The 17,872-nt window shown below is 53.3% G+C and overlaps 4 protein-coding genes across 4 annotated transcripts; 2 read left to right on the forward strand and 2 right to left on the reverse strand.

Annotated features, from left to right (window-relative positions):
* Positions 1-7,569: 7,569 nt before the first annotated feature.
* Positions 7,570-9,253, reverse strand: CTRU02_214628 (sac3 ganp domain protein; the record flags this gene model as incomplete). The annotated part of the gene is made up of 3 exons (XM_036727818.1): positions 7,570-7,783; positions 7,842-9,111; positions 9,175-9,253. 3 exons carry the CDS (start codon positions 9,251-9,253, stop codon positions 7,570-7,572), a joined length of 1,563 nt encoding a protein of 520 aa, XP_036580347.1.
* A 748-nt stretch (positions 9,254-10,001) lies between these two features.
* On the forward strand, positions 10,002-11,946 carry CTRU02_214629 (Vacuolar protein-sorting-associated protein 36; the record flags this gene model as incomplete). The annotated part of the gene is made up of 2 exons (XM_070206283.1): positions 10,002-10,047; positions 10,097-11,946. The coding sequence occupies 2 exons, from the start codon at positions 10,002-10,004 to the stop codon at positions 11,944-11,946; spliced, it is 1,896 nt and encodes a 631-aa protein (XP_070060057.1).
* A 376-nt stretch (positions 11,947-12,322) lies between these two features.
* CTRU02_214630 (uncharacterized protein) lies at positions 12,323-13,377 on the reverse strand (the record flags this gene model as incomplete). The annotated part of the gene is made up of 2 exons (XM_036727820.1): positions 12,323-13,031; positions 13,139-13,377. 2 exons carry the CDS (start codon positions 13,375-13,377, stop codon positions 12,323-12,325), a joined length of 948 nt encoding a protein of 315 aa, XP_036580349.1.
* A 2,077-nt stretch (positions 13,378-15,454) lies between these two features.
* Positions 15,455-17,659, forward strand: CTRU02_214631 (oligopeptidase family protein; the record flags this gene model as incomplete). Its single annotated transcript, XM_036727821.1, has 3 exons — positions 15,455-15,946; positions 16,001-16,951; positions 17,003-17,659. The coding sequence occupies 3 exons, from the start codon at positions 15,455-15,457 to the stop codon at positions 17,657-17,659; spliced, it is 2,100 nt and encodes a 699-aa protein (XP_036580350.1).
* Between the last annotated feature and the right edge of the window lie 213 nt (positions 17,660-17,872).

Consider the following 17,872-nt stretch of genomic DNA (forward strand, 5'->3'; position numbering starts at 1 on the left):
TTGTTTTCTGTCAATGATTCTTCCGCCGCTTCAGTTGTGAAGCAACGTTGTCGAGTTGTCCTTGCTAGCCGGCTGGCTGATCGACTGACCGGCTGGTTGGATTGTCTCTCCCTGGCTTTCTTATTCCGGTGCGGAAGATGACTGTCTCTCGGCCTCCGAAACAAGTCGCCCGCGAATCAACTCAGGCTACACGTACTTAACGGAAGTCTCAAAGAGGGTCAAGGACGAGGAGTGGCAATGCACACTTTTTTGCGTCGCTCCTCAGTCTATGACTGTCGTCCAAGGTCCAAAGTTGAAGTTCGACTACTCGGCGAAGTGCAAAGATTGCGCTGGATTGCGGCGGGCGGGCTGTGAGCGATGCGACCTGGAGGGGTGAGGGGAGGCAAGGGAAACACGTCAAGAGAGGATGGCGGACGGGCGAGGGTAGAAAAGGCTCGTTCGCCCAGCCCAAGCCGCTCTACCTCTTTGCCTCTACGCCGCCCAATCCAGGGTGCCTGGGTACACGCTAATACTACCCTACTTAGTACTCCCACGCAGTACTCCGTATGCACACTCCAACGCCCGGGATGCGCTTTCCAATGCTACCAGACCAGACGAAATGGAAAAGGGAGGGGAGGGACGCTTGGAGAGGGCTTGACTGGTGGGACTACACCCTGGTCTGTACCCGTCCTGCCTGTCCACTGTGCACTTGGGCGTGAGTGGGTAAATTACGCTAGGGGTTGCGGGTGGGTGTCCTGCATTCAACGAGGGTGTCGACGTGCAGATTATGGGTGGTGGTACCGTGGTTGCGTCTCTTGGTCGTGTGGCCGTTGACGGGTGTGAGTGCTCCCGAACACAGCCTGCCAAAAATGTTTCTTTTCTGACCCTTCAAATCCTTTCTTGTCAAAAAATTACAATCTTGATTTCCGGTCTGATATCGGTTCACATTCAAGTCTCGCGTCTCCTTCAAGCCCCTCCTCCACCTTTTCTCGGCGCCTGTCATCGCATGACCACGACTGGCGAGACTAGCGGCCATCGCTCCATCTGGTATCGCAGCAACGTTCGAGGCGCACACGTTTCTAGATAGCAGACAGGCGACAGCGGCCCACAGGCACGGGGACTAAACCGCCTTGCGTGCCGACCGGGCATTGCGCGAAACCCAGCAGCGGGCGTGGCAACCAACACCGACAGCCCTCACATTGAAAGCTTAATTACCAGGGGGAAAAAAAAGGTGCCCTGGGGGAGCAATCCAAAAGGGAGCCAGAGACCACTGAAAAGACTCCATCTGCTCCATCGCTACTTGCCAGTCCTTACCTCTCACTGGTTGTTTGAATATGGTCCTGTCCCTAATCCGCATCCAACGGACTTGTTTGGTCGCATGTCTCTTGCAGCTTAGTATACTCCAGAGTTCAGGGACGGCTTCTCGTTCGCCAGTCATATCGTGCAGCTGCATGTCTCGCCTTCATGCTTCCCAAGCCTCATGCCGGTGGCTGCACCGGCTCCTCAAGCCGAAGTGAAGCACCTGGGGAGCAGCCCAGTAAATTACATCCAAGGCATCGCAGCAGAAAAGCTCGCCGCAGTACCCTATGACGGCACTGACGCATTTGTCACAGGGCACCACTGAACGGCTGGCACCAGAGGGGCACACCACGACGACTCGCACAACTGACACGAGGTACGGTCGGACCACCAGTCAGCATGCAGGATTACGGTGCTCCTCGACGTCCTGTTCGCTCAGCCCTTCTCTACAGCTCCCCTTCGGGATACGGAACCGCCCAACTACAGCCAGATAGCTTCACGATAGTCGTGTGGCTTTTTTTCAGCGCGTCTACAAAACGCGGAGCGACGCCGTCAGATGCGCCAAACGGAGCACACTACATTTAGAGGTAAACAAGAGGACTATAAGCCAGCGGATCGATTTCGGGCTTATCTAACTTTCCCCTCATCACGCAAGGCTCATTGCCCTTCTTTCCCCTGTTGCACGGCTTTCGCCACTGACTTCCTGGGCGGGCACATGGCAGCCCCTCCGCTTAGAACACAGACCTTCTACGCTCCATCAACGCCCCTCTTGGTTGATATTGACCTTACACGCCCCCATGCGAAACAACCACATGCAGCCAATAGCATTAGCCTCGCTTTTTTGACACTTACCTTTGCATGAACTGACCTCTCTCCTCAACAGCTTATCCCTTCAATGGTGGAATTGTCAAGCTTGCCTGGATGGCATTTGTTAACTAAGCTGTAAAGCCAAACGGACTTTGAGCGGTATTCCATCATTTAAAGCGCAGACTCATGTATTCCCTTGTGATCTCAAGCAATGCAGGAGGATGGGGTATCCTGCACTGCCCTCTATCTATCGGCCACGCCCTAGCAGAGTTCTTCCCTCCGCGCAACAGGGTATCCAGGAACAGCTCACTACCCAACTCCAAGAAATGCCTCTCCTCTGCGACCCTTGCACACTTACGGCGGGCCCAGACAGGTTTTCGCTAGCCCATTGAGTTCCAGCGTAAATGATCACAACGGTCCAGGTGCCGCTTTGGGCTCAACCCAACGGCCATTGAACCTTGCCACACGGAATTTTTCCCCGGCTGGCTGGGCTGGATTCGCTAGTACGTGAAAAGCGGGCTTGAGGGCTCCTCAGGCCACACATTCGAAGAGACGTGCGTATATTGTGATTAGTAGTATCTTGGAACTTCAAGCTTCGAGCCTCATGCTAAAGCTTCGCTCCCACTAACAATTAAGTCAGCAAGCTGCAGTCCTCTTTGAGCTCCATGGCTATCGGATTCACTAGTACTTACGCGATTCGGCATGCTGGCGGCTTTGATCCTGTAGGTTGCAATCCTACCCAATGCTGTCCGTTCTACCGTATTAGCGAGGACCGCCATGACGAATATCATGAGTAGTATTGACAAGGGTGTCGTGGATCTAGGACGATGAATCCCAAGCTAACATCGCGAATCTCTATGTTGCCTCTGACTATTATGCAACTATCCTAATCATGGACTGAGACGGTGTTTGCCATGGCGCTTTCATGTTCACACGTCCATTCTCGCCAGGCGTTTACCTCACCAGCTAAACGGACGGAAACTAACCGACCAGCCCATTTGAACAGCACCATCTCACCCTAGCATTGGTTGACAGGTCTCTATGAAATTTGCGATCAGGCTAAACAAATGCGCAACAGACAACAGACGTCTAAGGACATCATTTAAAAAAATTAAAAAAATCTAGGCCAGGCTAGAATGTGCTCTAGTCAATTGATCATCACGAATCGGCGGGCCAGCTTACCCACCAACGCGTTTGGTCAGCACTTTAGCGCATGCGTGTCCCTAACAATGGACACCCACTTGCTTGGTGAGGTAGAATTGAAGTCCACGATAATGTGCCTGGATCATACACCACAGAATCCTACTGCGGAAGCCCTATTGGGCCGACTGCGTTGTACCTTGCATAGAAGAAACCATGCATACCTCATCAACATGACCTCATATACAGACAGCCCTGGCGTTGTCGCCCTCCTCATCCATCCCAACTTTCTGACGCTTCGGATAGATTGGTACCTCTCCATTCCCCCACCTTGGCGCTCACGATGGCGCCTTAGCTTTGCCCAGCTCTGAAAGCGCTAGGGCTGGTGCGATAACCCTTGTCAACATCCCGTTTCAGCGGGACGGTTCAGGAACCACATCTCCACTCCTCCTTGGCTGCTCCCAGTGACGGAGGTGGCAACCTTTAAATATTGGCGCTTTCTTTCTGCTGTACTATTCATCGTGCTAGTTGTTGTACAATGTAGAGTGACAATCGTCTGTGTGGAGGAGGAGATGGGCGTCGAGAGTCGAAGATTAGCGGAAACCTTTTAAACTGCTCGTCAAGCCACACGGTCTCATATCACCCGGTTCAGCATCACCCGTGGACCTGGGATTCTGTTACCGCCCGCCTTACAACAGTCTCTTGGCTACTATAACGGCGGCATTCTGGGGGCTTTCGATATAGGGATGACGTATGCAGCGTAACCTCTCCCTTCTGCCGGCCTCGTGTCAATGTGCCATCCCGCGACAGCTTGTCCCGCATCGAGACTGCTCAGTCCCAAGGCCGTGTCTCCTGCGGTCGCTGTCTGCGCTTCAGAAGTTCCCCCAATCCCCAGACTTTGGAAAGCGAAAAGCGCACTGCACGCCCAGTGCCAACCATGGCTGGGGAGAGCCATCATCGTAAGTGAGATTAATCATGCGCTGGGATGATATTGCGTTGACAGCGAGTGGTCGATTCCAAATAGCAGAGTGCCAAGCAAACCCACTTCTGAGTTCTGCGAGCCTCTATGAGGTGTGAGGGGACAAGGTCAAGCTTTAACTTGATGCCGCAGTTATGTTCGGATCCAGCCCGTCCCGTTCGCAGACACTCACAATTTGAAACTCGACATCCCATGTCCCCTGAAACGAAGCAAAGGCCAGGAAGAAATACTAGCAGGATACTGGCTGCACGCATTCGTCTCTTCACGAGATCACCATTCGTTCAGCGAAGGATGTACACCACAGGAACCCTGAACCCATAGCTAAGGTAATGAAGATCATCAATTCAGGGTTTTGCTCCATTAGGGGTGCCTTGACGAGAGTGCCAGAGCTGTCAGCCCAATCCCCGAAGGAACATCCGTGGGTGGATTCGAGGACAGAAAAAGCTGACATTTACTCTCAGCGTAAGGTTGAAGCTTATCACAGATTCTTGTAAGGTTGCTAATCCGGCAATATAATGGCTCAAGCGTTTTACGGTCTTGTGGAGATGGCTGTTGATCGTTCCACCTGACATGATCTATGCTCGGAGGATCCCATGATGGGCCTTGGCGGGGTAGGTAGGCACCTGCAGGCGTGGCCTCGAGTCATCATCTTACTGCCGTGTTCTAGTATGTCTGAGTAACAGAGCTTCACATGAAAGCGATGAGCGGGAAGGCGGCTGTCTGCCCGCAACCTATTCCAGGACTTGACACCGAAGCTTCAAGCAAGAGGTCGGCATGCAAGGTCCCGTCCACACCAATACGTAGCGCTATCGGTTTGGGTGGTTGCCGATCTGTGGCCTAACAGGAGAACGTGGAGTCCCCGTCTAGGTCGAGCTTCGCGGGGAACAGCTGTCTTGGCACGATGAAACGGGGTAACCATCCCATCGACACCACGCCATTGTCGCATATCTTCGCGCAAAAAAATGTACGTCTTTTAGGACCCTGCCGGTACCGTCTCGGAGGTGGCGAACCGTGGCGGGCCCTCCCGCTAAGAGCCTGGCTGCCCCCCAAAATTCCCCCGGCCGTATGGGACGCTTCTGCCGGAGTCGGCGGCCGGCCCGGCCAATAAGATACGTATGCGGATGGGTCTTTATCCAAGAATAGGACATCGCGAGTGCAGTGTTGCATGTGGCATTGCAGAGCCAACCATCCCTCGCTTTGTTCCTGCGCTAGGAAGCCAGAAACCTCCGGCGGGGCTTCAGGTGGCCAAGATAAAGAAACCATGGACATATCGACAGGGTTGGGATACAACACGGCAATTTCGGTTTCGCTCCGTTGCTACATAAACTGATGAGGCCTCAGACTCCCTCCTGTATTGGACATTGCCGAAGCACTGAGACGGCAATAGCAAACCGCCGGTACTCAAGGTAACTTGGAGAGGTGCCTCTCTGAACCTACCTCAACCAGTGCTCTCCGCGACTGACAGGGACATTAGCACAATATTTCTCCGAGGGCATTGCATTTCCTTCCCTCTGCCTGCGACCCAGCTCTTCTCTTCGATTTCCGTATTTGGCATCTCGAAGAAAACAGTATCCTGCCTCGCCTCGCCTCGCCAATCAAAGGTACTGTGAGCTATCAAACCAGTCCGAGCCGCCATTCGCACAGAGACAACTTTACTTTGGGTTGGCAGGTGAACTGATGTACAGACAGGACAGTGCTGTGAAGCTCTCTTCCCCGTCTAAAACTGACCCGATACTAGGGGGCGGATGGCATGGGCTAGGGCCGTGGAGCACGGGCGTACCTTTAAAGCACGGCAGATCACCAGGGCCGTCTAGGTGTCCCGCCAAGCGACCGTGGTGTGGTGACATGGGGGGGAAAAATAAGTAGGTGAGCGAGGGGACAAGAAAAAAAAAAAAAAGGAATAAGCGGCAAGCTTTGGCTCAACTTCGACGGTATGTGAACAAGAGACCGCTCTGGGCCATCGGGGAGATGGGTGGGGTGGCCGAGCACGTCTTGTTTTCTAACATCACCCAATTCACTCCGTCTTCCTAGGCCTGGCACGGAGCTTGTCATCCCGTATGCACCCTCAGAACTTTTTGCCTTTGACAAGGTTCGGGTTTCTCTTTTTTCCCTTCTTCTTTCTTTTTTTGCAGATACCCTTATGGGGCCGTTGTATTACTCGCTAGTTGCGTGCGAAAGTAATTGCCCGCCCGCCCACTTCGGGCCTACAGGCAAGGTCTGTCTGCCCACTTCCCCGAATTTCTGCGAGGTAGCCGGACAATGCGCCGTGGTGCTCCTGAGCTTTGATCTAGGCGACTTACCTCACGGAGCTATGGCCTTCATGTGCTGTTGAAAACAGGTGGGCTTTGATAGACCAGATGATAAAGCGCTATCCAACGGTTTTCATTGTAACCTATTCATGGCCAAAGGGTCTTCTGGAGCGCTATGGCATCACTTATCCAGGAGACAACAGCAAAAGTAGGGACCGTTAAGAGATGCCCTACCTGTTGTGGCTTGAGCTGGACAAGCTGGAGCCGTGATGGACATGACAGGACGTAGGCTTTTGTAAGCTTCTCGCATGGGTAATACGGCAATGACAGCAACTGGGTGCGTCGAATGCAAGTCTTTTAAGGACTGCTAAGAAGTCATGGACAGCACAAGGCACAGAGGCCCGGAGGACTAGCAGACATAGTAAAAAGTATTAATCCATTTAGTCAACTAGGACTAGAGACCGCTATGCTGCAAAGAGTGGGCCATCGATACTTTTGATATAACGAAGTATATATGCAAACGCCTTCGCCCAAGACTCCAATTGCGTCTATTCCTGAAATAGGCCGCCCCCAGCATTTTTTCCCATGCCAACGCCATCCAGTTCGTAGTCGCGGTGACACGACGAACATATAAAATGCAAGCCCCCAGTGCCCAAAGCCAGCCATCTTAGGCCAGCGAAAGATCGATCATCACCAGCAGCCACGCCCTCTGGTGTCTCTCGTCATTCATTTCGTTTACGACGTCTGATTCCCCAAGGCCCCCAAGAGGTTTCCCACTGCTTGAAGCTGTGCGTAAGCGTCAAAAGCCGTCAAAGGGAGTATAAATAGGCAGATCGGTAAAAATCGTGAGTTCGTAACCAAACAACGACGTGTAGTTGTCCGAGGAGTCGCGAGAAATGCATGGTGAACAAGTGCGAGTGCTGTGACAATCGACAAAGGGATGAAAGAAAAACATAAAATCTACGAGGAAAATTTCGGTCCAAGCCCGAAGGTTTCGTGAAAAGAGAACGAGGATTTGGGGAGGAAGGCCACACGCGGGGCCTGCGGTCGGCGAGTGGGAGAATAGTTAGAAGGTGTAGAGCAATTTGTGATGAAAAGAGAAGGATTGCGAGCAGCTCAAATCTGGCCTTTGATGTCAACCTTGCGGAAAGCCTCCGTTCTCGCAGATTCGAACAGCGGACCAGCTTTGCCGGTCAAGAGAGCAATATAATCCTGTCGTTCTTCGAGCAGGTGCTGACCATTGTAATCGACAACGAACTGAGCCGCATCAACGTCGGACTCGAAACCGAGTTCCTCAGTGATGAACCGTAACTTTACGTCGGGCTTGTATCTGCAAAGAGTTAGTTAGTCATCCTTCATTCTTTCTTAAGATTCGGGGTAGAACATACGCTTTGCAAATGTTGCACAAAGCAGCGAGACGCTCACGGACAACGAACATATCCATGAGGTATGCACCCATGTTGGGGGTGTCCAGGTAAAGCTGGAAGAATTTATGGTAGTTTCCCAAGGCAAGAGCGGACCGCACCTGCAATGCATGCTTGATAGGCCGCTCCTCCTTCTCTGCTGTGGTTAGATCTGCCAACGCATCATTAAGACCGGAACGGTTGGCGGTGTGGATAAAATACAAAATGCGGTATGCCTTAAATTCGATGGGGTTCCCTTTCAGTCCCTTTGCGTACAAAGTACGCAACTGGGTTTGACACTGATTATACTCACCAAGGTCCCCCTTCTCCAAGGCAATGCGAGCGTGGAGTTCGTATACGGACACTGTAAAGTCGTTCTTGATCCGTTGCACTGTCAGGTCTTGACGCATGGACTTCAGCTGGTCGCAGATGTAAGAATAATTGCCCTCCTTCTTCCACTTCTTCTTCAAGAGATCCATGGTCTTGTGCAAAACGCGCTCCGGCCGGACCTGGGAAGGAACGGGAGGAGCTGTCAAGCGCAAATACCGCTTCTCCAACGTCTCACTGGTACCAACGACGGGACCATCTGAGGGAGGAGGGCTGGGTGACCGGTAGGACGACTTGTATCCGCCATCAAAACGGCGTTGTCGCTTCTCCATCTGCTTCTGAAACTTACTTGACTTAGGCAGAGGTTCGTCGAAGCTGGCGCGTTTGTCGGGGGAGGCGAAGGTGATACGGTCTTCCAGGGCATTGGATCGGTTGCTGTTAGTAGAGCGCCAAGGCACAGTAGAAGACTTTTCATCCACAGTAAACTCATTGGACTTTCGCTTCTTCGGATTGGCGGAAGGGCTATCATATCTCGTTTCAAAGGAAAAGGCAGCACTCGGGGTGGAGTTTAGCTGTACTTGGCGTTCGTTCTTAATCAAGGCGGCGGGACATGGCAATTTCTCCCAGTCGGTAGACTCAAGAGTGCCGTTTTCCATGTGATGGGAGATGGTCTCCTTCAACTTGGCTTCAATCTCGGAGCGAGACACGGAGGGATCCATATTGGAAGGCAAGAAAGACTTTTGGACATATTCGCGGACAGATGGTGGCCATTCCACCTTGCGCTGAGGCTGGGGAGGAGGAACCTGAGCACTTTGCTCGTAGGCTACGATGGGCTGGTGTGGCGGACTGTAGACAGGGGCGGTGGGCGGGGGAGGAGGAGGATACTGGCCGAAGCTCTGGCGAGCCTGGACTGCGGTGTATGCTGGATCTAGAGAAAACTATTAGCACCTGAAGATTTACGGAAAATGAGACCATTTTAGGATGAACTTACTGGGAGGATAGGCATAGTTGGCAGGAGGTGCCCCGTAGGAGACGCCGGGTGGCGGCGCCGGCCAGCTGGTGGGCATCATATTGTCGGATGAGAAAACTGCTGTTTCTGATTTGTAGATTAGTTTGACGAAAATCGAGAGCAAAAAGTTTGCGATATCAACAGGTGGTCGGCGGAGGTCGTCGTTGGCGTTGGGAATGGAAAATGGGAAAATGAAACGGATGAAGTGAGGTTGGGGAGATTCTGAGAAAGGCGGTGGAAATGACTGAGGGTCTGTGGGCGAGGGATTTCAGGCAAGTGGAGCCCAGTAATATATGTGGTCAGGCCCCAAATAAGCGCCCGTGGCCTGTAACCCTTCGGCAAAACCACGGTTCACGATAAGTTCTTATCGGTGATATGCTTATCAGTAATAAGAGGGGTACCCACACCCCAGCAGCTGTTGGTAGCAACCGTGGGGTATTGTTCTGCGAGATAAACTGGCGCCTTGCAGGTACGCCATCGACTGTACGTCCCGACTTCGAGAACCATCACATGTACCAGTTTCCCCGATTCTAGACTTTGTCAAAGTAGTCGCCTTCTGTCATTGAAACATGCACAATCCCTGAACAGGCAACGAACAAGACTCCTTAGCCTCGACAAAGCCCGAGACTGTCACTGACGTATGCGACGATTCGGAGCCTCCACCTCCACCCTCTCCAGCTCCTTCTTCCTCCGGTCAACGCAGTGCCTGCGCATGTTACCTTACCCTCGATAATCCTTCGAACAGATATGACGGATGTTTCTAAAACACATCGACCTCACGACCGCTCTCCGGCCCTCTTATCTACCGGATGAAGTCTTGTTGTTCGTCCAAGACAATGTTGGGCTCTACGAAGGGTATGTCGGGCGCCGAACCCCGACCTTGAGTTCTGTGACGGTAACTGACAGATTTTGTGTGCCAGAAAGTTCAAGCTTCCTCACCAACAAAATGGGCAAGTCTACTTGACATCCCATCGAATCTGTTATGTCGATAAAGAGGAACCGCGCAAGCACTCCGTTGCCCTCGACCTGAAAGATGTGGACCGATACGAGTTCTACGCAGGGTTTCTGAAATCATCGGCAAAGATCACTCTGATTCCCAAGCCCTTGAAGCGCTCTTCTCTTCAAACAAGAGCGTCTGCGATTTCCTCTCCCAGACCAGGCACTGGATCTCCTGCCCGGGCGGATAGTCCATACAGACCCCCGCCCGACCCTGCTGCTGCGTCCGCAACATGGGTATGCACCATTTGCAGCTTCTCAAACCCAGTGCCGTCCAATTTCGATCCTACAACCGCAAACATTTACACGCCGTTGCCTCCTTGTCTTGCCTGTGGCATCAAGCCGACTTTGGCGCATGTCTTGAAAGCGTCGATATCCAACGCGACTAGCCGAACGCCTGCGCCCCCGAGTCCAACCGTAAATTCGCCTCTGGCAATGCGGCCCCGATCGACTTCCAACAGACCGGATGATGCGAGATCGTTGCCACCATGGCCTGCTGCATCTAACATAACAGGTACCCCGCCGAAGCCATCAGAACCGAGCGCTACCTTCCAATGCCCTCGATGCACCTTTCTCAACCACCCGTCTCTATTGTCGTGTGAGATGTGTGGGGCGCCTCTAATATCGCAAGATGTGCCGCAAGCTGTCGCGCAAGAACAGACCCAGCGTACAGAGTCTCCGGGGCCAGTCCTGAAATCATCGCCTTCCGGACAGGATACGGTGGAAAGCGTCAAGATATCGTTTCGAGGAGGCGGAGAGAAGATATTTTATGAGCGTCTGAAGGGTTCCATGACACAACGAAAATGGCTTCTCCAAGGAGCTCCGCCCATCCCCCAAAGCAATCGGACGATAGATGACAACGGAGTTATTGTCCGGGCACCTGCGGCTGCCCCGGAGCGTCCCAAGGGCGTTGGCATTGCTGGCCTTGAACAACGTGGACTTGACATGCGCAAGAATAACGAGGTGATGATTGGCAGCGCTTTTGAGGATCTCGACGCGCTTATGGCTTCTGCCAAAGAGATTGTTGCATTGGCGGAACGGTTTGCAAGGCAAGCGAATGGCGGTAGTGGGGCTGCAGCATCCGAAGCCAACGCTCTCTTGGCCGAGTCTGCAAGTCAGCTCGGCCTTGTAACGACAAAGGACATTGTGAGCGGCAGCAGCTCCGAAACTCTGTATCTGTCGGAATTGGCGCGAAACCTCGCAGAGTTCCTCACGGATGATGCACGAGGTGTCCTCAAAAAGGCCGGAGGCATCATCAATCTGGTTGATCTTTGGGCAATGTTCAACCGTGCTCGGGGTGGTGTGGAACTCGTAAGCCCAATGGACTTTGAAAAGGCTGCACAGATGTGGGAGTCGCTGAAGCTACCTGTTCGACTTCGCAAGTTCAAGAGCGGCGTCCTCGTCGTCCAGAGCAGCGATCGCACAGACGAGACTACGATCAAGGCGTTGGTATCTTGGCTGGACGACTTACACGAGTTTCCGCCCGAGAAAGAGCTGGCTTGGGACTGGCGGCAGTTTGGCCGCGGTGTTACTGCTCGTGACGCCGCCGAACGGTTCGGCTGGAGCATCGGTGTTGCAGAGGAAGAGTTAGAAATGGCCGAGGAGCGCGGGGTGCTCTGTCGAGAAGACGGCATCGAAGGCCTCAAGTTCTGGAAGAACTACATAGACACGGGGGACATCAAGCATCGTAAGCGTAGAAAGCACCGTTCTGAAGAGGACGAGGTGTTGAGGGCACTGAAGGATAGCGGACTGATGTGAGGAAAGCTCTTTGACTTGGATATCTATCATGTGCCGCGTCGGCGCAGTTGCAGACATTAAAAGCGCATTACTATTCTACATGAATCCCTGGGTAAACCCCTCCTTTGCGGGGGTTTTATGGTCTAGATGCCTCCCAGTCCAGAATTCAGGCGTCTGGGCGTCCGCCTCCCAGTCTTATCTATCCTCTACCGAAGACCGCACACGATTCACTCGCACAAAAGCAGTTTCCTGAACGCCGCCCATATGAACCATGCCCGAGGGTAATAAAAGACAATCCGAAAACCATTCGTTGGCCGCCCCTCCCACCCTTCATCAAGATCAGATTGCAAGACGTCAAAAGGAAAAGAAAAAAAGGGGGGGAAGAGGTCTTTCACTCTCATGATAGCTTCTCCATGAGGCTCAGCCTCATCTTGCGGTTGACGACGCCGCCGATGCCGTAGGCAGGAATGATTCTGCAAATTCTCGCCATGGTACTGATACCCCAGTTCTTAGCCACCAGCTGCCACCGGTCTCTCCCCGTCACGGGAGTCGCGGTGGTGTTTGGGCGGTTGTAGACGTCGAGACCGAGCAGGTGCAGCGGCGTGCTGACGAGCTGCACCATGACGGGGGCAGCGAACTGCATGACGGTCAGGCCGCTGACTTTACGGCAGAGCTCCTCGCCCATGCGCTCGTTCAACCAGGGGCCCATTCGGGGCGGGACATTGAAGCTCGCGAAGATGGTGAGGCAGTCGCGCAGACCGAACAGAGCGTAGGAAATCATCGGCACGGGGCGCGGAACGACACCCGGGGGCCCGAACATGCGCACGAAGACCTGGTCCTTGTACATGCATATACCGATGTTGGCGGCGCTCGAGGCGAAGAACTTGCCGGTGCCGGCCGTGACGTGGTTCACGGGTTTGTTCTGCGTGGTGGAGACGGCGGTGTCGAGGGTGTTCGCCGTCAGATATGTGCCGCCGTAGAGGGCGAAGATGAGCGCGAAAGGTTTGCTGAAGACTACGTGGTGGGGGCGGAGGACGAGCTCCTTGAGGCAGGCCTTTACGGATTCACCTAGACTACGGCGGCCGGAGGCATTTTCCATGATGGAGCTATAAGAACCAGGTCTAATTAGCCTTTCCCTTCTTCCTCTCTTGCTTCCATGATTGAGAGCTTATGCGGGCGAGGGAGTAGAGGGTGCGAATTTGGAGTTGCTTACCGATCAATAATGGACACGAGAGGAGCGACCAAGGTGCCTGCGCAGGCGGCGCTGATGAAGTCGGCGCCCAGGCGCAGACCCAGGTTTTTCGTGTTCCATTTGCTCTCGCGCATCTTGACTTCCATCTCGACCTTTTGGCTCGTTGCTAGAGCCAACGGATTCGGCGGTTTGATCTTGAGGTCTGGCGCGACAGGCGCAGGAGCAAGCCCCTCTGATCTTGTGGTATCCCTCTCAGCCATACGGCTCTCTGTGTCGTTCGGCTCCCGGAGCCCGGTGGTGATGAATGCTCAGAAGGCTCTGAGTCTCCAGCGCGGGCAGTTTTCTTTCCGGGTGAGGTCAATATTCAAAACCTGTAATTCCCGATGTCGCTGCGCTTTGCGACGGGTTTAATAGGATACCGCCCAGACCCGGGGGGGAAGCAAGTCTGGCTGACGTCTTAGGCTAAGTGACGTCGTGGAAAAGCCGGCCGAAGCTAAAACAAGCACATAGACACACACGCGCAAAGAAACAGCCAATTGCCAGAAGGACGGAACTGGTCTGGTCTTCCCTGGAACAACAGAGCAAGAAAGGGAAAGGGGGGGGGAGGGGAGAGAAGAGAGAGAGAGAGAGAGAGGTAGAGAAAGGCTCCCGAGAAAAAGCTGGGGAAGAGCCTTAGCTTATGGGGGAAGCTATGATTCCATGGTGAAGGGGACCTGAGCTTGGTGCTTTTGCTTGATCGGACGCGCCCAGTTATTTTTTTTATTTTTATTTTATTTTTTCCTCATGTCTCGAAGACGACCCCGGGAAAAGCAGCGTTGTAGCAAATGACCACTGGGAATTTAGTGAGTAAGAGTGGAAGAGTGGACTTTCCCACCCCCCCTTGCGACTGCGGAACCAGGCCTACGGGCTGAATTGGACGAATCAACAGTCGAAAATTTCAGCTGACTGGGGCACCGAAGTCGGAGATAGTCGGTACGAGCCCCGAAGGAATGGGTGACAGCGTGGGATTACAGGCGGGGGTAGGAGGGAAAGCAACGGCTGTGCGTGCGAGAGAAGGACCTTTTTAGCCCGAGGGTCCGATACGACGGAAGTACTCCGTACTTTTGGTTTGGTCATTTTCAGGTGCTGGTGTATGGTACGGTACGTGTATCCGTACTGCTAATTAGTAATGGTACTACAGAAATACATTGTAAAGGGTGTTGAATCGGGAGTGCCTCCGCTTGCGATATGCCTGCGTGCACTATAAAAACCGGGTTGGTCAGGGAGGTACCAGAATTGGGGAGGGATGGGAGCCGGAGCCGCTGGGGGTTCGTGGGCGTTCTCCAATGGTTCCAGTGGTTGGCAGGAGCTCGAGTCACAGTGGGGGTCACTGGCGTGCTCTGCATCGCATGATTCTCGTCGGACAAGTGCTCAAAAGGCCAAAATGGGAAATGTGTTTTACAGTCCTGGTGGGTCTCATATTCGGCCTCCATGCCGTTCCCCGTCCGGTTCGCCTCCGGGGGTTTCGCGTCTTGGCTCTGGGAAACAAGCCGTAAGTACCCCAGCCAGGGGGCCGCGTGGCTCTCGGTACCCGATGTTTTGTCTTAGCAATATGCAACAAATATTTACCAAAGAACAGGGCTTGGCGAAGCAAATGTTGACGCATTATTAAGTTTGTATGTCCAACGGATTGACAGGTCGAAAATGAATCGAGAGGTGTCTTGCTTTTACCTCGTCAATCGACCTCCATTTATTAAGGGGACCCCGCTCAAATGTAGTGTGTTTGCTGCACCAACAAATAACAACAGATGAAAATAGGTCCCTAATGAGCCTTGACACACCGCACTGTCCGGCTAGCGGCTGTGCGAAAGCGAAGGGACTTGAGTACGTGAGTACCATGCCTGCCTTACAGTAGGGTTAATGGGGTATTTACATTACCTGAGGCATCTAGCTATCCGTAACTACCTACCCTTTCTGGGGTTGGTCAAAAATTGTCGCTGCCTGCTGCTGATTGGGAAGGTCAGCAACACCTCAGCCAGAAAGAACCCCCGAGTGCTGTCGCGTCCCTGGAGGAGTTTGCGTCAGCCTCATTCGTACCTTCGCCAGAAACTATCACGCCTCTTCAAACAAAATTCAAGCCCGGATTTTTTGCAAAAGCCATTTCGATTCTCGTGTGAATTCTTCCCTCGCTGTTTTTTCCTTCTTTTGCAATTGGTGGCGGATCTGTCCCTGTCATTTTTACCTCTGCAGTTCTTCTACCCGTGAACCGCCAATTCATTTGTCACCGCCACCCATTCATTCACTTTTCGCGTTCTTGATTTCTCATCATTCCCGCATCAAATCAATTACAGTGTAAAGATGCGTGTTGCCAAGGAGTTCACCCCCGAAGTGTTGCTAAGCGCCCCTCGCCGTGGTGATGCCGTCCCTAGCCCCGACGGGTCTCTCATCCTCTATACACAGTCAACGTACAGTTTCGAGGATGGGAAGACGCTCAAGGAAGTCCGAGTTATGGACATCAAGACCGGAGCCTCGGAGCAGCTCACCGATGACGACAAGGTCCATGATGCTCAGTGGCTGCCGAGGACGAATACAAATGTCATTTACTTGAAATCCGGTGACAAAGGGACCACCCAGATCTGGATTGCCGATGGCGCAGATCCCGCCAAGGAGCACTATGTCGCTGGCGAGTATGATGCACCTATCGCAGCACTCAAGGTTAAGGCTCTGGCAGACGGAAGCGTTGCGTTTGTAGTTGCCGGTCTGGTTGGGCCTGATGGCGGTCTCTTCAATGACCAAGCCGAGGAAAAGAAGAGCACTGGTCGCATTTTCGACGATTACCGTGTTAGAGTTGTAAGTTGACTTGGCACTGCTCAAGCTGCATGTCATGACTAACACATGTGTCAGTGGAACGAGCTCTACAAGTCACACAAGTACGCTCTCTGGTACTCGACTCTTGTAAACGCACATGGCAAGTGGGGAGTAGCTGGGGAGCTGCAGAATGCCATCAGGAACACGACCCTTGAGGCCCCCATGGGCATGTATGATGTTGCCGACCCGACAAATAACTTCGATGTCAGCGAAAAGGGCATCACGTTCATTGCTCAAGACAGTGGTCCCCCTCCTCCCGAGTTCGTCGGCGTCTCTCACGTCTACTATGTCCCTCTTACATCCTTCACCGCGGCGCCAACCGTCCGGCCGAGGGCCATCGTCATGGGCATCTCAGAGACTAAGGCCTACTACGACAATGTAAGGTTCTCACCGGATGGCTCCAAGATCGCCTTTCTACATGCCTCCTACAGCAATCCGGCAGATGCTAAACTCTACATGGGCCACACGAGTTCCTTTGGCGCTTACGACGTGCACGCCATGATCTTCGGCAAGGGACCGCATCTACCCCCACGGGCCTTTGAGTTTGCAGGCAGCTCCGACGCCTTGTTGATCGCTACGGAGGACTGCGGACGAGTGAAGCTCTCGCATCTTGAACTCCGCCATGGCGCGACAGAGACGTCACTTGTCGAAAATGGCACGGTTACAGCCTTTTACCCGCTCAAAGAGGGCGACTATGACAAGCTGCTTGTCACGAGCAACAGCTTCGTCGACAGTAGCTTGTGGAAGATTATCGACGTATCAATGGCCACTCCCCCAAAAGTGGTCTCGTCGGCCACAAAGCACGGCGCCAAGTACGGCTTGTCCCACCGCATGATGTCCGAATTCTGGTACGAAGGCGCTGATGACGTTGTCGTGCACTCCTTTATCTTTAAACCAGCCAACTTTGATGAGCGGAAGAAGTACCCCTGGATTCTGTTACCCCACGGCGGCCCGGAATCTTCGTGGCTAGACTCATGGTCAACAAGGGTATGTTAGTAATCGCCCAGTCCTTTTTACTAAACTAACGACAAACCACAGTGGAACTTCGCCCTCTGGGCACAACAAGGTTACATTCTCATCGCGCCCAACATCGCCGGCAGTACAGGCTACGGCGTCGACTTCACGGCGCGCATCTACCGCTCCTGGGGCGGTGCGCCCTACCAGGACCTCGTCAGCCTGACGGAGTACCTTAAGATGCTGCCATACCTTGACCATGACCGCGCCATTGTGGCGGGCGCTTCGTACGGCGGGTACATGATATCCTGGATGTTTGGACACGATCTAATCCGCAAGTTCTCCTGCGCTATCTGGCACGACGGCCTCTTCAGTCTGCCCCTCTCCTTAATACAGAGCGACTCCTTCGGCGGCGGTCCGGATTTCGGTGGCGCCCCGTACCTGTGGACCAATGCCGAGGAACTGGAGAAGTGGAACCCCGCGCGGCCGGAATTATTGCGCAACTGGCGGCATGCGCCTCCGACGTTGGTCATCCACAGCGAGAAGGACTACCGGTGTCCTATTACTGACGGGTTGGCAACGTTCAACACTCTGCAGGCGATGGGCGTTAAGAGCCGGTTTTTGACGTTCAGTGACGAGTGCCACTGGGTGTTAAATCCGGAAAATTCGATCGTCTGGCACCGGACTGTCTTTGAGTGGATGGAGAGGCACATTGGGGGCAAAGAGCCGAAGGATATCTAAGAACGGACTTTGACAGGAGAGGAAACCACATATGAGCGACACTTTTCTCTCTTTTGGATAATCTACAGATTCACCGGCGACCTTAAGTATTTTGTGCTATATTTGAGTATGAAAACTTATCCATATTAACGATCTATGTAACAAACCTGAGTCTATATACGATGATGCACAACAGTTTAGTCTGTAGCCACAATTCCCAACTTGCACGGCTCG

This window comes from Colletotrichum truncatum, assembly GCF_014235925.2.
Source record: "Colletotrichum truncatum strain CMES1059 chromosome Unknown Contig_0011, whole genome shotgun sequence".
NCBI classification, from domain to species: domain Eukaryota; kingdom Fungi; phylum Ascomycota; class Sordariomycetes; order Glomerellales; family Glomerellaceae; genus Colletotrichum; species Colletotrichum truncatum.